Genomic DNA, 18,328 nt, shown 5'->3' on the forward strand with positions numbered 1-18,328 from the left:
CTCAGCAGCAATCCAACTGCTGGATAACTCTTTTTGTACTGTGTACATACAAGCTTTTACGTTTTTTCTAAGTACTGTTATCAGGGTGAGCTAGTCAGATGACAGCTCACATCCCACTGTCAAGAGATTAGTAAGTGGAACAACACTGAGAATGCGAGGAGATAAATTTTTGCTGGTGAGTCATGCATTTAAGATCGCTACACAAAACTTTCAGATACTAAACGGCTGCAATTTTCAGCCAAATCCTTTCGATGACATACCTCTGCCACAGCACAAAAACAATTCATACCTTACCATTTTCTCCAGATATGATTTACGCTTTCTTATTTCATGAAGTGGAGATTAACAATGCTTCTTTGCCTCTACCGCCTTCATGGGTAATTTAAAGCCCTTACTGTCAGTATTTTAAATTTCAAATATAATAAACTTTTCCATTTTCTCTTCTGAATTTGTTGCTGTATAGTTTTTAAACAGCTACACATCTTTCAACCCAGAAATATCTGCAATCTACCGGTGGATGTACAGTAGTTGTTTTATGTTGACATAAGTGATCCAAAACTTCAGATAAAATCAGAGAAATACTTTGAAATAGTGTTGCATAAAATCATCAGATTTAGACTGTTAGAACTGTGCGCGTGTTTTGAAATCTGTAAGCACAGAAACTTCACCAGGTGATTGCGATTTAGAAACTAGAGAAACTTGAAACCTGTTATGCACCAGCGATGCTGTCTGAAAACCCCTTACCCCTCTTATTCTGACTTGAATATCAAGAATTCTAATTAGTAGATACTAGTAAGGATGACTAGTGATAATTTTAGGTAATCAGTCTCACATAGAATAAATGATTAAATATAAAATAAAATCTGTACTGCTTATGCTGCTAGCATGCCTCTGTAAAATTCCAGACCTAAGGTATTCATTAACCAATAATCTCTTAGTGGTTACAAACAAGGACAGTATGTTGTAGTCCAAGATGTCTGCAAGGCCGGATTTATGATGGTACCCATTGTGTATAATCTTTGAATCATGACCAAAGCAGGTACGAGCCAAGAGCCTGCGAGCCAAGGACATGTTCCCTGACCATACATGGTCAATTCGAGGAGTGGTCGAGACCTCCGACTCACGGTCCGCCTACCCAAATTATACCCCCTACTCAAAAGAGAACAACAGAAGACTACGACTGAGGCTGCGCGCTAATTTGCATCAGAAGCGAGGAAAGAAGAACCAATCATCGAGAGGATGAAATTAAATATGCATTGTATAGACTAAATATGTATGAATTTAATGTATAAATATCTGTTGATTGTAATGTGCAGGCGGACATCTTTGGGAAGGATCCCATGTCCCCGGTGCGCATCGTTATTAAAGGACGTCTCTACTGATCTGACTTTGTGTAGCGAAGTTTTTCTTACCCACTGCAGATTTGCAACAATAGGACAATGAAAACATGTACAGAAATTCAGAGCCTTATGTAAGTCAGATCAAAGAGATCATCTTTAGTGTTTATATTCCATTATGTCACATGAATTGCCAGAATAAATTTTTCATGTTGTTAACACATCGTTGTCCTGCAGATCAAAGCACCTGCCTTGGGTACGCTGAACCTCCATGGGAGTTACCTTTAAGGAATGTGTATTGCAGGAATCAATTACACCAGATTCAATAACCTCATTTCTAAAGCAAACAGGTCCCCAGGGAGAAGACAGGGACTTCTGGTGTTTGAACAACTTTCATTTTAACTAGTGGAAAAAGTAAAGGATTAGTTCAACAAACTGGGCAGGAGTAGCAATCCCTTTCCTTTGTTACCTCCTTCTTTTCAACACAGGAGTTGTCCCCCCGCTAACCTTAGCGCTTCTACTTCTTCAGCTTCTGACTGCCAGTCACGGACTGAAAAAGAACTATAACTACACCTGAATTACAGAAGATGTTAATAAAAATTATTCTATCCACTGAGCACTTTTTAAGGCTTTTTTACACCCAAGGGGAAAACAAAAAAAAATAAATAAATCCAGGAATAAACCCGAAAGCAACACTATACCACTCACAACCAGTCGTTCACCAAATTAGTTTTAACACCAGAGGCATACAGAACTTTCATTCAGCAGATCAGTCTTACCTCAACTCAAAAACAAGTTTCTAAACAAAAACTAAATCCATTTCTGGTATTACTCACTGTAAAAGCATGTCTAAATCATAATCACCTTCACCTTCTTGACCTGACAGCTAGCCACCACCAGACAGAAAAGGACTCCAGTTCAGATGTTTTCAAACCATTATTATTTGTTTTAAAACTTACTTCAATAAACCACACATCTGCTATTTTTCAGTAGGAAGTAACATTCACCCCCAGGTTTTTGTAGCAATCTGCCAAAACACACAGCACAGCGAGACCACCGTCTACCACAGAACACCTCACTGAGGTCCTGACCTTGCAAAGACCTCACATGCTTTCAAACTCAAGCGGTACTTCTGAGCGGCCCCAGCTCAGCACTGGAGCCAGGATGGGCTCTGACACAGAAGAACCTGGGAATTAACATTCTTATCTTCAAACCACAACTCGCTCAGGAATGTCTGTTCAAAAGCTGCAATAAAATGCTTCACAAAAGCCAGGTATCTTGCTGCAAACACTGTACCGGTAGTTCATTTGACAAAGCAGAAGAGCAGCCAACGATCTCCACAAATCTTTGTCAAATAAGCGAAAAGGAAGGAAGAAATGCAGGGCACCTCTCATTATTTTCCAAGGTGTTTGGTAGGACTGCATCCCCTAGCCTAGACAGTTTTGAAATTCTCAATCCTTGCTATTATTACAGAGGTAGCACTAGATTAACAGCAGAAAAGTTGCATTCCAACTCAGCTGCACCTCTGTGTTCAAACACAACACCCAAACCTACAGAGAGGTTAAGTATGCCACAAGAACTGAAGAACTTGGGGTTTTACACCCAAAAGAAGCTCCAGCAGTTTTTTCCAGCAACATTTTATTCTGAAGGAAGGAGACTGGGGTTTGGTATTTTCTTATTGGTCATTGCTTTATACTGGTTGGGGGTGGGTGTGTGTGTTTCACTTGGAAGTTACTTTGTTTGTTTATTCTAATTTCAATATACACAAGACAAGAGTTAAAAAACAAGCCACGGAACCTGAATATTGTGAAGAAATATTGCTGCTTATATTTCTGGATGGAAAGAACTGAGGAGGGTTGCACGTCTTAACGGATCAGAAAACTTCAGCTCCAGCATCACAAAGAGCAATTTATAAAACCCTCCAAAACAGTGGGGAAAAAAGAGCAATTTTAACATGCTTCTTGCCAGCCCCTGCAAGCCCTGGCATACGGAACTAGGCTGGAGCAGCAGAGGTGTTTGTCAAAAGCAGAGTTGTGCGTCTTTGATAACAGCTTAAAACTGTCTTCCTGCCCTTCTGCTGGGCGCATAATGAAGAATTACACCTCTCAGGGCAGCTCTCTGTGCTAGCCAGAAAAGCCTGTCTCCAAGCAGAGATACATCTTTGCCTTTCTACTCTGTGGAAAGCAGAAACAGCAGTTTGAACATCAAGGGGCAAGCAGCAGTTTTCATTAAAGGAGACCAAGTGCTAAAGAACACGACCTGCTAATTTATCTGCCCCATGTATACCCTCCCATCGAAGTTAGAGGTATGCCTTGATGATTCTGTTTGATCTTTTCTAGCCATTCAAGCAGCTGGTGTTTTTGTCCCAGATCTGGGTATCTTATATATGCAAAATCTCTCTCTTGTTTCAAATTCCTTTGTCCCACTCCGCAAGTTGCTGTCAAATAATTTCCTGAACCCTCCACTTTTATTGTTCACCTCTGTCTCAGATAGAAAGGCTTTTTCTTTCTGTACTACACCATACATAACCTGTTTACTCTCACTTTCCAAACCTTCCACCTAGGCCTAACCTTTCAGCACCTGTCATTTCTGAATTTTAAGTCTTAAAGGTCCATTGCCTTTTCTACTGAAGCTGCCTCATTTGAAAGTTAAATGAGAAGGCAACAAATCCTTTTTAATACCTTAACACATTCTATTCCCCAGCAGCTTGCTGTAGGTGGCTACAAAAGTGAACTTCTTCTTTTTAAAACTCTCAAAATTCTTTCCCCTGTGATCTCTCTCACAACTTGACTATGGTTAAGACCACAATGATGACTATGTACTGTGACAACCAGTACCATCTCATTTCCTTGTGTTCCTACAGGTGCTGATGTAACCTTAAATCTTGGATATCTCTGGAGCAGGAGACATCTTTATATTGCATTTATTCAGAACACCACACAAGAGGTTTCTAGGTCACGACAAAAGTTCCTACGTGCTACTGCATATTCAACAAAATAATTCCACAAGGCAACTATGCTGCATCTGTTGAATTATGACTAATCTGCCCTCCCATCCACCTTCTAGCATCGGAACCAGTTGTAGCAGACTAGCAGAGCACACAATTCAACACTCTTACATGGTTTTGGTCACTGAGGTTTATCAAGCAGACAGCAGATTTGATGGGGGTGGTGGGGAGGGAGAGGAAGTGGAAGCAGTGTTAAGCTCGTGAATTCACACAACATTTAACAGGGGGGGAAACACTTCAAAATCACAAAAATCTGTCCTCAAATCGCAGAGGCATTCACTTTTTTATCTTGGAAATCCTGAGTAACAAGTTTCGCTCCTGTAGATGCCAGCCACTGCTGCTTCTCCCTTTTTCCCAAACACACTCATGTACCCTGCTTTTTCCCACACAAACTAAAAAGAAATAATTGTCCTAAAAAGCAAAAGAAAACAGACAGTAAGTCCAGTGTTTAACCGAGGAACACTTTCCAGTGATACAGAAAACCATCACATGATAAGCAGCATCTGGTAGTGCTTTTAGACGAATATAAATAATGAGACACGTAGCACTTCAATGCTGAATTTATAAGGTCGGTATGTGCCTTGGCTTTCTTCGAATCAAAGGAGGAACAAATAATAACACATAAAACCGGAACAAGTCACAGCACTGAAGGGAAAGATTCAGCATCTGCCAATTTCCTCCATTTCTACATAAATTGGTCCTGTGGATGCTAAAATTAAAATTTGACAAGAGAAAACATAAGAGTGAAAAAAGTATACATTCAAGTTACATTTGAAGTCACAGTTTCTTTTTGCAGCTATGTGAATTTTCACTTTTTCTTCACTGCAAGATTTTATCACAAGCCATTTTAAATATATCCTTCTAAATGACATTTTATATTTATATATCAAGGGTTAAAGTTACCTGCAAGCTATTATTAAGCAAGTCAAAGTCACTGTATCGCCTCACAATCTGCAAAATATAAAGACAAAGTTCAGGAAATATATTACTTATTTCATTAGCATTTTAGTCTTCAAAATCCCATCAAAGAAAAGTAATTCCCATTTATAAACTCCTTATTCTTTTAACCATTTTTGTACAAATGCATAACTGCTGTATTTATGTCATGCTGCCAGAGAGCAAAGGAGAGTTTCTAATCACATCTTGACCAGAATGAAAATGTATTTCTAAGCATCATCTTAAAACAGCTTAAAAAAAAATTTTGTGAGCAAAGTTGTCTGCAAACAAAGCATTTTTGCCATATTAGATGTAACAACTTTTCATAGTCATCTTCATGACTACTTGTAGGTTTCACTGGTCACACATCAGCAAGGCTGACTTCAGCACTAAGGCAGGCAAACTTGCACCTGAGATTTAAGAACAACGGTCATACCAACAGAAAGTGGTAACACAACAGGCACTTTTCCTGGAATATTCACAATAACAGCAGACAACACGCTTTCTGTAGCTGGCAGCAATATTGTTTTTCTCTTAGGTTTTGACTAAAAGTATTCAAGCACTTCATGTTCTCAGTTCCAAAGCAACACTTCCCTCTCCAGCTCAACTTTAAAAAGCTAGTAAGAGACAATGTTCAAACTCTTCCCAAAAAGGCATCCTGGTTACATGAACCATAGTTTCAGAAATTACCTGCCAACTGTTTTCTGCTGAAACTCCTCTCTGAACACGGATTATGTATTCCTAATAAAAGGAAAAAAGTTATTAGAAATGAGAACTAATGAGCTGAAGAAAGTTATCAGGTAATTCACCACTACCCAATCAGGAAACATTCTGGAACAGAACATTCAGATCCAAACTTTAAGCACTGAGGTGGAGGTCAGAGCTGGGTTTGCTCAGACCCTTCACTAGTAGCTGTCTCTGCTTCACAGAGCAGAAGACAAAGAGAGGTCCAAGAATTTGCAGACCTGTGAAGAACTTGAACTGTTTCATTCAGTTAAGGAAAAAGACAGCAGGAGCATACTCACCACAGATCTCTACCAACAACAACGGAAGAAACCTCTCCTCGCCTCACCTCCAACACCCAACAAGTAGTCCCCAGGAATTACTGCCACCATCATAACAGAATAAAATGCCAGTAAATAGCCACCGCTGCCCAACCTCTAATTATTTTTGTACAAGAAAGGTTGCCACAAAAGCTTTGGAGTGTGCCTGAGTAACTAGAATGTATCAGTTTCTCATGATGATAATTCTTCATTTATAATGCATGCTTAATGTTAATTATGTATATATTAACTATGCAGCTACATTTAAATCTCAGTGAACCACTTTTAAATTTTAAGAATTAATAATTCTCCTATCACAATGACACTCGTAAAGCACAATTCTTTCAGCCTCTTCATTTCAAGTTCCACCATACCTTTTGTACGCTAATACCTGGCCAATACAGCAATATCGTTATTTGAGGTTTATCTCGTTAACTCAAGAATAGATACCAGGTATTTTGTACACCTACTCAGACACACTTCAAGGAAGCCGTGATTTTGTTTACTCCTACTCTGTTTAAGTTTGAAAACAGCTCTAAAAACACTTTTGACATTTCAAAGATCATAAACGAGGCAAGTCCTTTTCCTAGAAAGCCTACAGTCTCCGTTTTAGACAGTGTTTAATTTGCAAGGAAATAAAATTAATCTGGGATAGCTACAGTAACAGATACTTCCTTTACCATTTGCATACACAAAGCTCTATAAATGCAGCTGTTTTTACAGGGAATCCCATGGCCACACAATTTACATTGAAAAACACGAAAATAGAGAACCAGAAAGTAAGGTGCCGCCTGGGAAAATGCAACTCACAACACTGACTAGAGTTGGAGAGTACCCAGAGTCAGAAGAGGGGCAAGAAGCCACACAGGTACCTATGCTTTTACACTTCCCTTCCATCGTATCAGTCTGACATCGTAGGAGAGGTCTATGTCCCCAACGCCTTTTAAGCACATTCATCTTCTCCGCTATGCTTGGCCAGGGGTGGCAGGACCCACCACTGGCGCTCAAAGTACTACCAACCCCCCCACGCTTCCTCACCGAACACGCTCAGTCTCACTGCACACCTGCAGCTACAAAATTCATAGTGAGAACTAGAGATTATAAAACAAATACAAATTCAAGCCATGGCTCATAGTGTTTCTAAGCTGGAATATGCAAAAAGGTCTTTGCATTGGTGCCAAGCGACGTGTGAGTACCCACCCAGTTATTGCCCGCAGTGCAGCAAGCATCACATGATAAATCTTTTGTTATTCAGCTCACATGACTTCATTCACCCTGGTACAAACTTTCAAAACGTATTTTACACAAAGTGCAGAATAATTTTTCGATTTCAAATGCCACCTAATCTTGCTGAACTGCTTATATCAATAGGAGTCTTGCACATCAAAAAGGATAGATCAGAGCATTATGCACAATTTTTTCAGATATTAAAATTAATGCTGCATTCCATATTATAATGAAAAGACAATAATGAAACAAATAACAAATAAACAAAGGCATTTCCAGCACCTTAAGTTTATATATCAAATCTGTCCATTCTGTAACAGTAACTCTGGCGTGTACCTGCATACCAAAGTAGATAATTCAACTAACTGAGTGTTTGATCCATGAAATATTACACATTCAGCTTCACAGTTAAAAATCCACTACAGGCATCTATTAGTAACTTCTTTCAGGTACTGCAAAGCATATTCTGGGTTTGGAAGTTGCCTTCAGAACCACACGGAACTAATTCTTCTCTTTCAAACAAAATTAAATTAAAAGCTTGTACACTGGAAAACATGAATACACCATTGATTGAAAACAAAGTGAGGCACATCAGAGAATCCCTCCGTAAAATCAAATTCTCATTTAACATTTACCACCATGAAAAGTAAGTCTTGTAAATCAAGAATTATGACTGTTCCAGACAAGCAGCAAAGGCAACATTTACCAGATGGCATTACCTTGTGTGTTCAACCTTAACTAATCCAGAATTTTTTTACTGAAGTTTCCTTCCAAAGCACAATGCTGCCCAAGCAGAAATGCTATTCCATTTTCTAAAACCCACTTAAAATATCCTTTATTATCAACAGCTGTCAAATATCTGTAGCAGTTTTGAACCATCTAGCCTTGAGAACAAATTCAAGACTAGTAAGCATGAAACCAAAGTGATTTAAAACAATTCATGTCCTAGCAGCTTAGCTGGAAATGACAGAAATTCAAGATGTCACAAGCCAAAACACATTAACTATTATACTGGAATTAAAGCGTCTATTTTCAGAAAGTCAGCCTGACACACTCTCTCCATATTCTTTTCTCCTACCCATCTAAAATTATAATTAAGGTATTTTCCTGCAAAACAAGAAGCCCAAATCCTCATAAATAGTAAAAAATCCACAGAGCTGACTGCAATTCAACCAGTGTAATTATGTTGGGAAACTGCAACAGAAACTGATTAAAGGGACACCTGGAAACCCACATTCATCACTACTGCGGCTTTTCCTGTTTTGTGATCGCTGCTGCATTTGGGGAAGTAGGAAGAGGCTACTTCACACACAGCCAAAAAAATGCAGCAACTGCTTATTTAGCAGGTCTCAAAGGAACGTTGGCTGTTTCTCTGAAAAGCCACGTCAGTGATGATTCACCATGTTCAGTCATTCATCTTTTCTAGGATCTGAAAGAAGCAGGGTTATTGCTCAATCCCTTGTAGCACTTACTCTTTATCCAGTGATTAACCTTTTCTATTGTACCCCAAGAAAATGCTCTCGGGCAGGCAGAACACACAAATTCATCAGACAACCGTCGAAGCATCTTACTGCATACAACAGTCTGATCAATACTACAGTCGTCTCTTCTGGAGAGCCTAGTGGTAAACAACTCAGGGCTCAGAGCTCATTCTCACAGTACGATTCTATTTAAAAAACAGATTTGGGCCACAACTATTTTTTCCATACATACTCGAACATTTACTTTGGCACCCTAATGCACTAGTCGAGGCCCCTCTTTATGTCATGGGGTTCACAACCTGAAAGAAGAGAGAATCACTCTTCAGACATGGTCATTAGTTCTGTCTGTATGGAAAAGGTAAGTCCCCACCATGCTCTCCCCATCAGCGCTGACCGTAATGAAGAAATGGCCACCTCCGCGCTACCTTATCAATACAACTAATGAAAAAGCCTAAATGGTCTTCTGTTGGGGCTTTTTTGCCCCTAAAGTTGATAACGAGATTGAAAGTCAAATAATAGCTACAGTAGATACGCCACGATAAGAAATACAATCCCATTCCCAATATCTGCCACGGCTACACCTCATCGGCAGAGCACAGTATGCTGAGTTTTAGTGAGAAGCTGATACTTCCTATTGCCTCTGCATGGCAACAAGCTTGTCTTGGGATTATAATTAGCACTGCTGATATACGCTTCCCATAGGACCAAAGAAGAGCTTTCAACTCCACAAGTAAAAAGCCTAAATGCACAAAAGCCTTTATTACTCTGCCAAATTCTGTCTTGTTTAGGGGAAAAAAAATCTAATTTTCTTCTGAGACAGCCTGATTTGATAGTGGGACTGAAACTGTGCCCATAGGAAATAAAGTGTAAGGAAAACAGATAGGCATCCTAAGAATCATTTCTGTTTAGCTGCATCATCTAACACAGGAAAATATGATGGAAAAGGCTTCAGAAAGGGCTAGTAATTACCAGAGCTCACTCCTGCCGACAATTTGGGGATGAACAACCAGGCTCAGCGAGGTCTAGCTTAGCTATGCTCATGCAGAAATGCCCACAACATCTTTCACTCCTACATGAATGGCTCAAAATCTTTCCTATGACTCGGTTTACCAAACAACTTCAAAGGAGCCCTAACAGCTGCTAGTTGGCAAAGAAAGGTCTCAGCCTGCAGAAGAGAGACAACCTCCCACTACTGATCTTTCCCACGGGCAGCAAGCTCACGGGCAGCAGCTACGCAGGAGCCACCAACAAGACAGGCCATAAAACCATTCCCCAAGACAACCTCCCCGAGTCCCTCCAGACTCCCACACAGATAAGGTTTGCGCATCTGCTACTTTTCCTACCGATACTGCCAAGGCAGATCCTGCCACAACCTTGATATTCCAGCAGCAGTTTAATATACATTTTTAAAGATGCCAAGCAAAGCATTTTACCTACAGGATCATTTCCTGGCTGCTCCAATTAGTCAAGAAAGCGGAAACTGGTGCTGGGAGGAGGAGGTCAGGAGTAGGGAAAGCTGTATGACCTCAGTTGGACACTGTCATTTCCTAAAATCTTCTTCCTACCACTACAGAGTGCTGGATAGAGTTTCTGAATAAGAGTATTCTCCAAACATCCACTTGGATCAGTGACAACCACACTGTATTTCTCCAATCTTTTGCCAATAACAGTTTCACAATCACTGCCCGGGATTAACGTTATCCTGAATTTACCCATTTTCACGCAGAGCCAACATTTAGGTGTCTTTTCCCCCTAAATTCACCAAGATTACTCCCTGGTGTTCCAGCACTTGTTAAAACACCAGCATCAGCAACTCAGAGCTGCTCAGATGATTTTGTTAACATTCCTAGGTGAAAGTTACACAGCAAAGCATGTCCAAATGTTTAACGATTGCTGTTTATCATCTTTTGTAGTTTTTGCAACAGAAAGCAAAAAGGAAAGAAAGGCTTTTCCAGAGACAAAATAGCAAAGAACAAGTGGTGAATTTAGAGATTCATACAATAAAACGTAGTCTCGCCAATACTGGGTAATACATTCCGTTTTCCCAAGAAGATAGCTTCTGAATTTCTGGCTCAAGATAGTCAGCCTGTTTTTCCACAGATTTCTGCTGTACATCTGTTTAATCCAACAGGCTTGAAAAGCCAACCATTATAAAGATCCAGGTCACCTTCAGGTCACATCAACTAAAGTTTGAAAGGGCTTTATTTTATAAGCATTAAAGAGAGGAAAGCCTAATTAAGCATGAACACAATCCCTGCTTAAGTAGGCTGGATTGGAACAATTTCTAGTAAGAAGGTCTTTTAAATGTTTATTTAGAAAATCTCCCATGTGAAAAGTAGCAACAAAATCAGGAAAGCTGCTCAGACTCAGGGACGTCTTTGCTACAGGGCACAGTATTTATTTGCTATCGCACAACCTGCCATTAAGCCCATCCGAGGCAGGAGCAGCAACAGCAGCGCTCACCTGCATTTTAAACAATGCCCGCGGACATTACACAGTCCCACACACAGGGTATCGCTGGTGTAGGAAGGAGTAAGCCATTCAACATGTGAAAGCTACAAAGTAGGACAAGTGCAGAAAAAAAATAGGACGCACATTTGCACGTAACGAAACTTACTGAACAAGAAAAGCTCTGGAGAGAGACAAGAGAAGTAACAGCTTTTCAGCACTCTGCATCACCACGGCCTTCACCAGAAAAGCAAAAGACTCGGTATTTTTCAGGAAATACTCAGTAGCCAACAAAAATACTCTAATTACACTCCAAGATCTCTAAGGCAACAGACTTACTAAGGCACGATATGGCAACTAATATTTTGACAGCAACCTCTGCAGGAGCCACAAACGCAATACTAATTTAGTAAGTTCACCAGTGGAAACCACAAGGTTGGGATATCTAAAATTAGGTGTGATGAAACAGCTACCTCTTTAGAGCTTAAGCTGGAGGGGGGAGGTGGTCAAGCTTACTTACCAAGTTCAGTGGAGGAACTGCATTTCCAAAACCTCAAACAAGTGAACTCTAATCATTCCTGGTCTGAAGCCCCCTCTAAAAGTAACTTCATGATTTTTGTCTTTTCCAAAGTGAATGCAACCTTGCAGAGATTGAATTCCTTATAAAGCAGATGTGCAAAGTCCTTTACAAGCTTTTAAAATAAATCCTACAGTTCTAGAAACATATGGCTCCATTTTTGTATCACAGAACAATATAGGATAAATAGAAATGCCTTCTCAACATTTTTCTAACCCAAAAGCTATGAGTGCCGACATTCATCACTGCTTAAGGAAAACTAAAAACTCTGAAAGCATGTTACGAGAGGGATTTATTTCAGCTGTTCATTTCCAAATGCCTTTAAGACAGCAATGTACCGTAGCAGAATTGGCTGTTTCACTACTTCAATTTCAACAAGAAATGCGTGAAAAAGGAAAATCACTTCATAAAAGAATTAAGGAATGTTCAGTAGTAATACACTAGTAAGTATATGCATAACTTACTAGTGGTTTTACCGCTCTAAAGTGCTCTAAAACTTGTACGTAAAGATGTGCAGTTCTTATTAAGGAATGTATCTAGATTATTGTGGAAAAAAATAGCATCCTATTTTAAGGCTTAGAAAGAAAGCCACTTTTAAATAGTGAATATACAGAGGAAATATTGCAATATGAAGCAAATTCAATAGCCAAGATTTATCAAAGCTTTAGTGCCGAAAACGCCTCTGTTGTCAGAACACAACATTTGGCATTAAGATAAGACACTTGCAAATGGCTTAATATATTGGATGTAATCCCACTCCTATCGAATTCAAGGAATGCAACGGCAACGAAACAACTTCATGTGCTGCAAAACTGCTGGTACACGTACCTACCACGAGCACTGAACCACACCTGTGAGAAGGTGCCCAGCACACTCCTGGAAGTTACAGTCAGTCTCTCTTCTTATGCAGTGCTAGTGACCGAAGCGTACAGCAGGAGACAAAATGAAGCTGACAGGGTTTGCTCATGTAATTTCAAATCTGTTAAGTGAGGTACCACTGTTTGGAATGTGCCTGCAATATACATTTATTTGGCTTTCAAAATGAAAAGGACTCCATAAACACTGCACTACAGAATTATTTGCATGTAAATGCACATTCCAACAAAACTCAGACTGCTTGTAACACACTTAACCAGGGAAACAACTTTTGTAAGAAAGAAAAGGCATCATTTTGATCTTCAATTATCATTGGAAATAAATACACAGAAAGAAGACCTCAGCTGACAATTTCTTTGTTGCAACACAAAAGCATGGAGTTTATGCACCAGTTGAGATGTACTAACTCAAGTAAGAACTTCTGAGCTCTTCTGACTCGAAAGCAACATGAAGAACTTACGAGCATACCAGAAAATTTTGCAGTTGATTTCCCAACAATCTGAAAACCACATTTACTAGGGTGTTGACGTGCTCTTACTAAGCAAAAAGTGCAAACCCTCAAAAGCACATTTTAAATACTAGCTTTGTCCCTTCTTAGATTTCTAGAGAATTCAGATAAGTGTGTAGTAGTTTCAGGTTTTGTTTTCAGTTTTGTTTTTTTTAGTTTCACCTTCATCCCCAGGAACAGAAACTCAGCCTCTGCCAAGTACAGCCCTTGATTCAGTGCTATTAAGTTTACACTTACCCAGTCTGTTGTATTAAGTTTAAATTAACAGAAGCTGCTTAGAACAATAGACAAGCACACTATTCATTTGACACAAGCTTTGGTCTTCCCTGTGGTATTTCACCGAGTCTACAGAGCTTTTCCTGAAATTCTTCACCTTTTCCTTAGCTGGATATTCAGAAGACTGGCTATTTTCAGCACCCACAGAAGGTTTACATTATTACTAGTTCAGTTGCCAGATTAAAGTTGCACCTAACCTGGGCCTAAATCATCTTCATACGAGTGCTTTTACAAGCAATGATCTATGGGAAAAAAAAAACCACCATAAACGCCATGTGTAAAGCAACTCTTGCAACACTAGACAGCATTATAAAATCTTAATACCTACTGCTGACAAAAGAATAGAAAATTTATTCATGGATGCCTTTGTGAGTCTCGCATGCGAAGACCTAGTTCTCCAAACATTAGTTAGGGATGAAGAATTGTATAGATCTACATCTTTTAAAGATACCACTTTGAGGTGGGATGAGGAACAAACCCAAAAAGCATTCTGTTAATGACAACCTACTTCCTTACACCTATAAAATAACAAAGTAAAATACAGTCTTAATGCCCCACAAAAGCACTTTAACCCTTATCATAGAATCATAGAATCATTTAGCTTGGAAAAGACCTTTGAGATCATCAAGTCCAAACACCATTTCTTAGAGGGGCTTCGTTTACACAACTCTTCAAACACAGGGATCTGTTTGTGTAGCTTATTTAAACCAGTAAAGTTCAAATCACGGACAGCATCACTCACCAATAGACAAATTATTCAGATACCAGGGACATAAGATGAAGTGTCCAAAATGACAAAATAGTCAACTTACATCAAATAAGAAACCAAGTCTCTGTTATGGCTTCCTGTATTTTGTTATCCCACACTGCCTCTATATAAACCATCTGTGCTACACACTCTTCAAGCCATCTTTCAACTATCAACAGGGCTTCTGCAGTAAAACAAACAATTACTAATAGATGTATCTTAGAGACAGATTTTAAATCAAAAGGCACAGTGCTCCAGCATTCTGTTATTAACAAAAGATCAGAACAAATCAGTAGAGAATTTTTTCTGAACATCCATTAGTATCAGAACAGAGAGATGAAAGACAGAGTGGGGGGAGCAACATTTGCCATCACACTCACCCAGAGAAGACAACACACATACACACAGAGCCTGGAGTCTGCATTGAAAAACTACTTCCAAGTGCTCATTCTAACAGAATTTTGTGACTTTTTTTTTTTTTTCCTAACCATAATCACACAAACCAAAGGAAAGAACACAAAAAGCTATTGTCATGTGCACGAGGGAAAAAGTGTAATAAGGCATGATGGAAACAAAACAACAAAATTGTAATCCGGACTGCTAACTGGGGTGTATTAGGAGTTACACAACTTCTCACAGGACTTGGCACATGCACCCCTCAGCTATTGAAACAGGTTATCAGGCTTGCCAGAAAATAAACCTCATCAGTTTTATTTATAATAGGAGTTGCAACAATTGAGACCCATAGTGTGCTAGCTTTACAAGATCTTCTGGACAATTTCTCACACGTAACTGCTACTCAGAGGAAGACTGGAATATTAGTTAATGTGAGTTCCTCACGCAAAAAACACTTAAGTGCAGATTACTTATAGGAAGAGTATTTAATAAGACAGTCTACAGATCAGTTCTATGTCCTGTGATGAACCTACAGTTATTGTCATTCAGGATAACAGTATCCAGCAGATGCAAGGAACCAGGAAAAGAGGTCAACAATGCAGGATCAGAGCTGTGTAAGGGGCAGAAGGAACACCCTCTCTCCATTTAAAACACGCTTCCTGCTAGCCTACCTGCTGCTGAAGTACCTCTGGCCTCCTTTTATTCCAGCATCCCTGCTCTCAGCTAAAGCAGGAATCAGAAATGACAGCCTGTCTGATTCACAGCACTGCTTGGTCATACCATAAGTAAACCTAGTTTTTAAAGTGGAAAATAACTGCAAACAGGAGATTATGAAATTTGGACTATTACTGCATACTGAAAGACAGCGCAATTTTTATGGAGGCAGTGTGCATGTGTACTAGATGTCCCAGAAGAATTAATCTGCGACATAAAAGTCACGGCAGGGCTTGTTCTGCTGAGTGTCATCACTCCCCACAACAAAGACAGCGGGGCTGTACCCTCAGTTAGGTCTCTGCAGCTTTACAGCCCCTCACCACAGTCGCACAGCAGGACCCGGAGGCAAACGTAGCCCGTTCAAATGTAACTTCATCACAGCTACTGAAACGAGGCAACCAGAACCCACCTCTGCTCCAAACGCTGGTAACAGACCCCGAGAAAAAACAGAAATAACAACAACTTATTGAGCCAGAAGGCACCAGGCCTCCCTCAGAGAGAGCCCGAGACACGCCGAAGCCCCCGCACCGCCTGCGCCCCGCCAGCCCCCGGCGGTACCGCCACCGGGAGCCGTGGCAGCCTGCGGGAGGAACACCCGCTTCACAGCACCGAGGGGAAGGAGCCGAGCAACTCCCGGCTCGCCGCAGGACATCGGGCAACGGCGGCACCGCCACATCCCCATCGCAGGGGCTCCCCAGGCTGCCTGGGGGGGTGGAACCCGCGCTCCCAGGGTCTCGGCCCCGCTGCCTCCCCACCGCTTCACCCTCCACCCCCGCCCCAGCACCACACAGGCTGCCCCAGGCCCCCGCACGGCCCCAGCCCACCCGCCCCAGCTGCCCCGGGCCCTGCCCCAGCGCCCTCCTCGCCTCCCGCCACCCTCGGCCTCGCTCCCGCCGGGCTCAGCCGCAGGCCCCCGCCCAGCCCCACTCCCCTCGGCACCGACCGTGCCTCGGCCCGGCCCCGCGCCCCCTGTTACTCGGCTCCCTCCCGCTCCCTCACCTCGCTCCCCTTGCCCGCCCCCGCCCCGGCACCGGCCGCTCCCGCCACCGCCCCCCGCGGCCCGGCCTGCCCGCCGGCCGGCGCCGCTCACCGTGTGGGAGTGCAGGCTCTGGCTCGCCTCGATCTGCGCTGTCAGCGGCACCGTGTCGTCCAGCAGCACCTTACCGGCCGGCGGTTTCTCCATGAAGGCCATAGCGGGGCGGGGAGCGGGAGCCCGGCACCGCCAACCTGCTTCCCGGGGCAGCTCCCGGCGCGGCCGCCGCTGTCAACACGGCAGCGCCGCGACGCCGCCGCCGGGCCTTGGCGCCGCCGACCGCCAGGGGGCGCCGCGCCCGCCCGCGCGGGGCAGGCCCGGCCCGGCCCGGCCTCGCGCGGCGGCTCCCGCCCCCGGGAGCGGGGCGGGGGGGGGGGGACGGGACGGGAACGGGGCCCGCTGCGGACCGTCCCCCGGGGTTAATAACGGGGAATGTGACGGGGGGCATGCGACCTCCCAGTGCTCTGCAGCGAGCGACGCGCCCCGCTGCCCCAGCCTTCTGCGCCCGGTGCTCCGCGCCGCTCCGGTAGCTTCAGCGCGGGATCAGCCCCGCGACGCTGCTGCTCCTCGCAGGGAGGGGAACTTAAGGGCTGGCGCATTTGCTGCTCTTTCCCTTTTGGGGGGTTTTGTGTAGTTAAAAGATCATTAAAAAAAAAAAAAATTCAAACAGCATCCAGCGCCATCTGCTCAATCGGTGGATTCTAGGGGTTGGGGGGGCTTGGTTGGGTTTTGGGGTGGTTTTTTTTTGCAAAACACAGATTTACAGCTGTTGTTCAATTGAGTTCCACAACCTACAACTTCCACGGTAGCAGTTTCAATATCCCTTAGCACTTGGGAACCTGCTGCCTCTTGCATGCTTGTTTGCATTTTGCCTTTTCTCTCCATACACTGGAATTAATCTCACTCCAGGCGAGACTGCAGAGCTCGAGTCGGCTGCACGCCCCAGACAGATATCATTAACAGCCTCGTCGCTCTGTCTCGCAGCTCCACGCTGACAGGAAAACAGGCTGTGCGCTGTGGATAAGCAGCTAGACCTCAGGCTGGAACAGCCATCTTCCCAAACTACTTCTGCAGCTACCCGTTGGATACAGATGTAGTTATTGCCCTGACAACTCACCCACCGCCTCATCCTCACGTTTGATTCATTTTGTTAATAGGCCTTAATACAACGACTTCCCATCTAGAGGGGCAGGTGAACACGACTGGGGGGAAGGAGCACACCCGCCTCGAAAAACAGGGTTTGCACAGCAAAAGCCAGTGATCCGGCAGTGACCCGAGGCAGAGGAAAAGGAAACGTCCTACAGACAAAAGATAAGGAAAGCTCTCGCCAAGTACTGGCTCCATGTTGCAAACAGGCCAAACCTCCGTCTCTGAAGACAGGGGGCACGTCGAACATCTGAAGGTTACCCCTCCTCTGATCCAGCTGGACTCAACACCTGGGGTTTGTTGCTGCAGCACAGTCACATTCAAGGACAAGACACGCCCAGACAGCGTAACTGTTTTACCGGTGGCCTTCACCACAGTTTGAGGACATTCTTTCAAGAGCAAACAACTTTTGAGGTTATTTGCAGCCAGCAAAAGTTACAAATGCATTTCTGCCACGGAGATGATAGGGGGATAACAGATGTTTTGCCAAAAAACTATGAGCCATGACTTGAAGACAGCCTGTACTTTTACATCCGACGGTCCTCACCATTCCTAAAAAAAGTTTCTTCATGTCA

General features: G+C 42.6%; 1 protein-coding gene across 2 annotated transcripts in view; it reads right to left on the reverse strand.

Annotated features, from left to right (window-relative positions):
* Nucleotides 1-16,771, reverse strand: part of PXK (PX domain containing serine/threonine kinase like) — a 37,118-nt gene extending 20,347 nt beyond the window's left edge. For both annotated transcript variants that reach the window (XM_086469990.1, XM_086469989.1), the window contains exons 1-3: nucleotides 16,665-16,771; nucleotides 5,971-6,021; nucleotides 5,248-5,295 (exon numbers count right to left, since the gene is read on the reverse strand). In XM_086469990.1, the coding sequence (XP_086326116.1) occupies nucleotides 5,248-5,295; nucleotides 5,971-6,021; nucleotides 16,665-16,766 (201 nt within the window). In that variant the 5' untranslated portion in view covers nucleotides 16,767-16,771. The remainder of the gene's footprint in view (nucleotides 1-5,247; nucleotides 5,296-5,970; nucleotides 6,022-16,664) is intronic.
* Between the last annotated feature and the right edge of the window lie 1,557 nt (nucleotides 16,772-18,328).

The sequence above is a fragment of the Leptosomus discolor genome, chromosome 9, assembly GCF_034619465.1.
Source record: "Leptosomus discolor isolate bLepDis1 chromosome 9, bLepDis1.hap2, whole genome shotgun sequence".
NCBI lineage: Eukaryota > Metazoa > Chordata > Aves > Leptosomiformes > Leptosomidae > Leptosomus > Leptosomus discolor.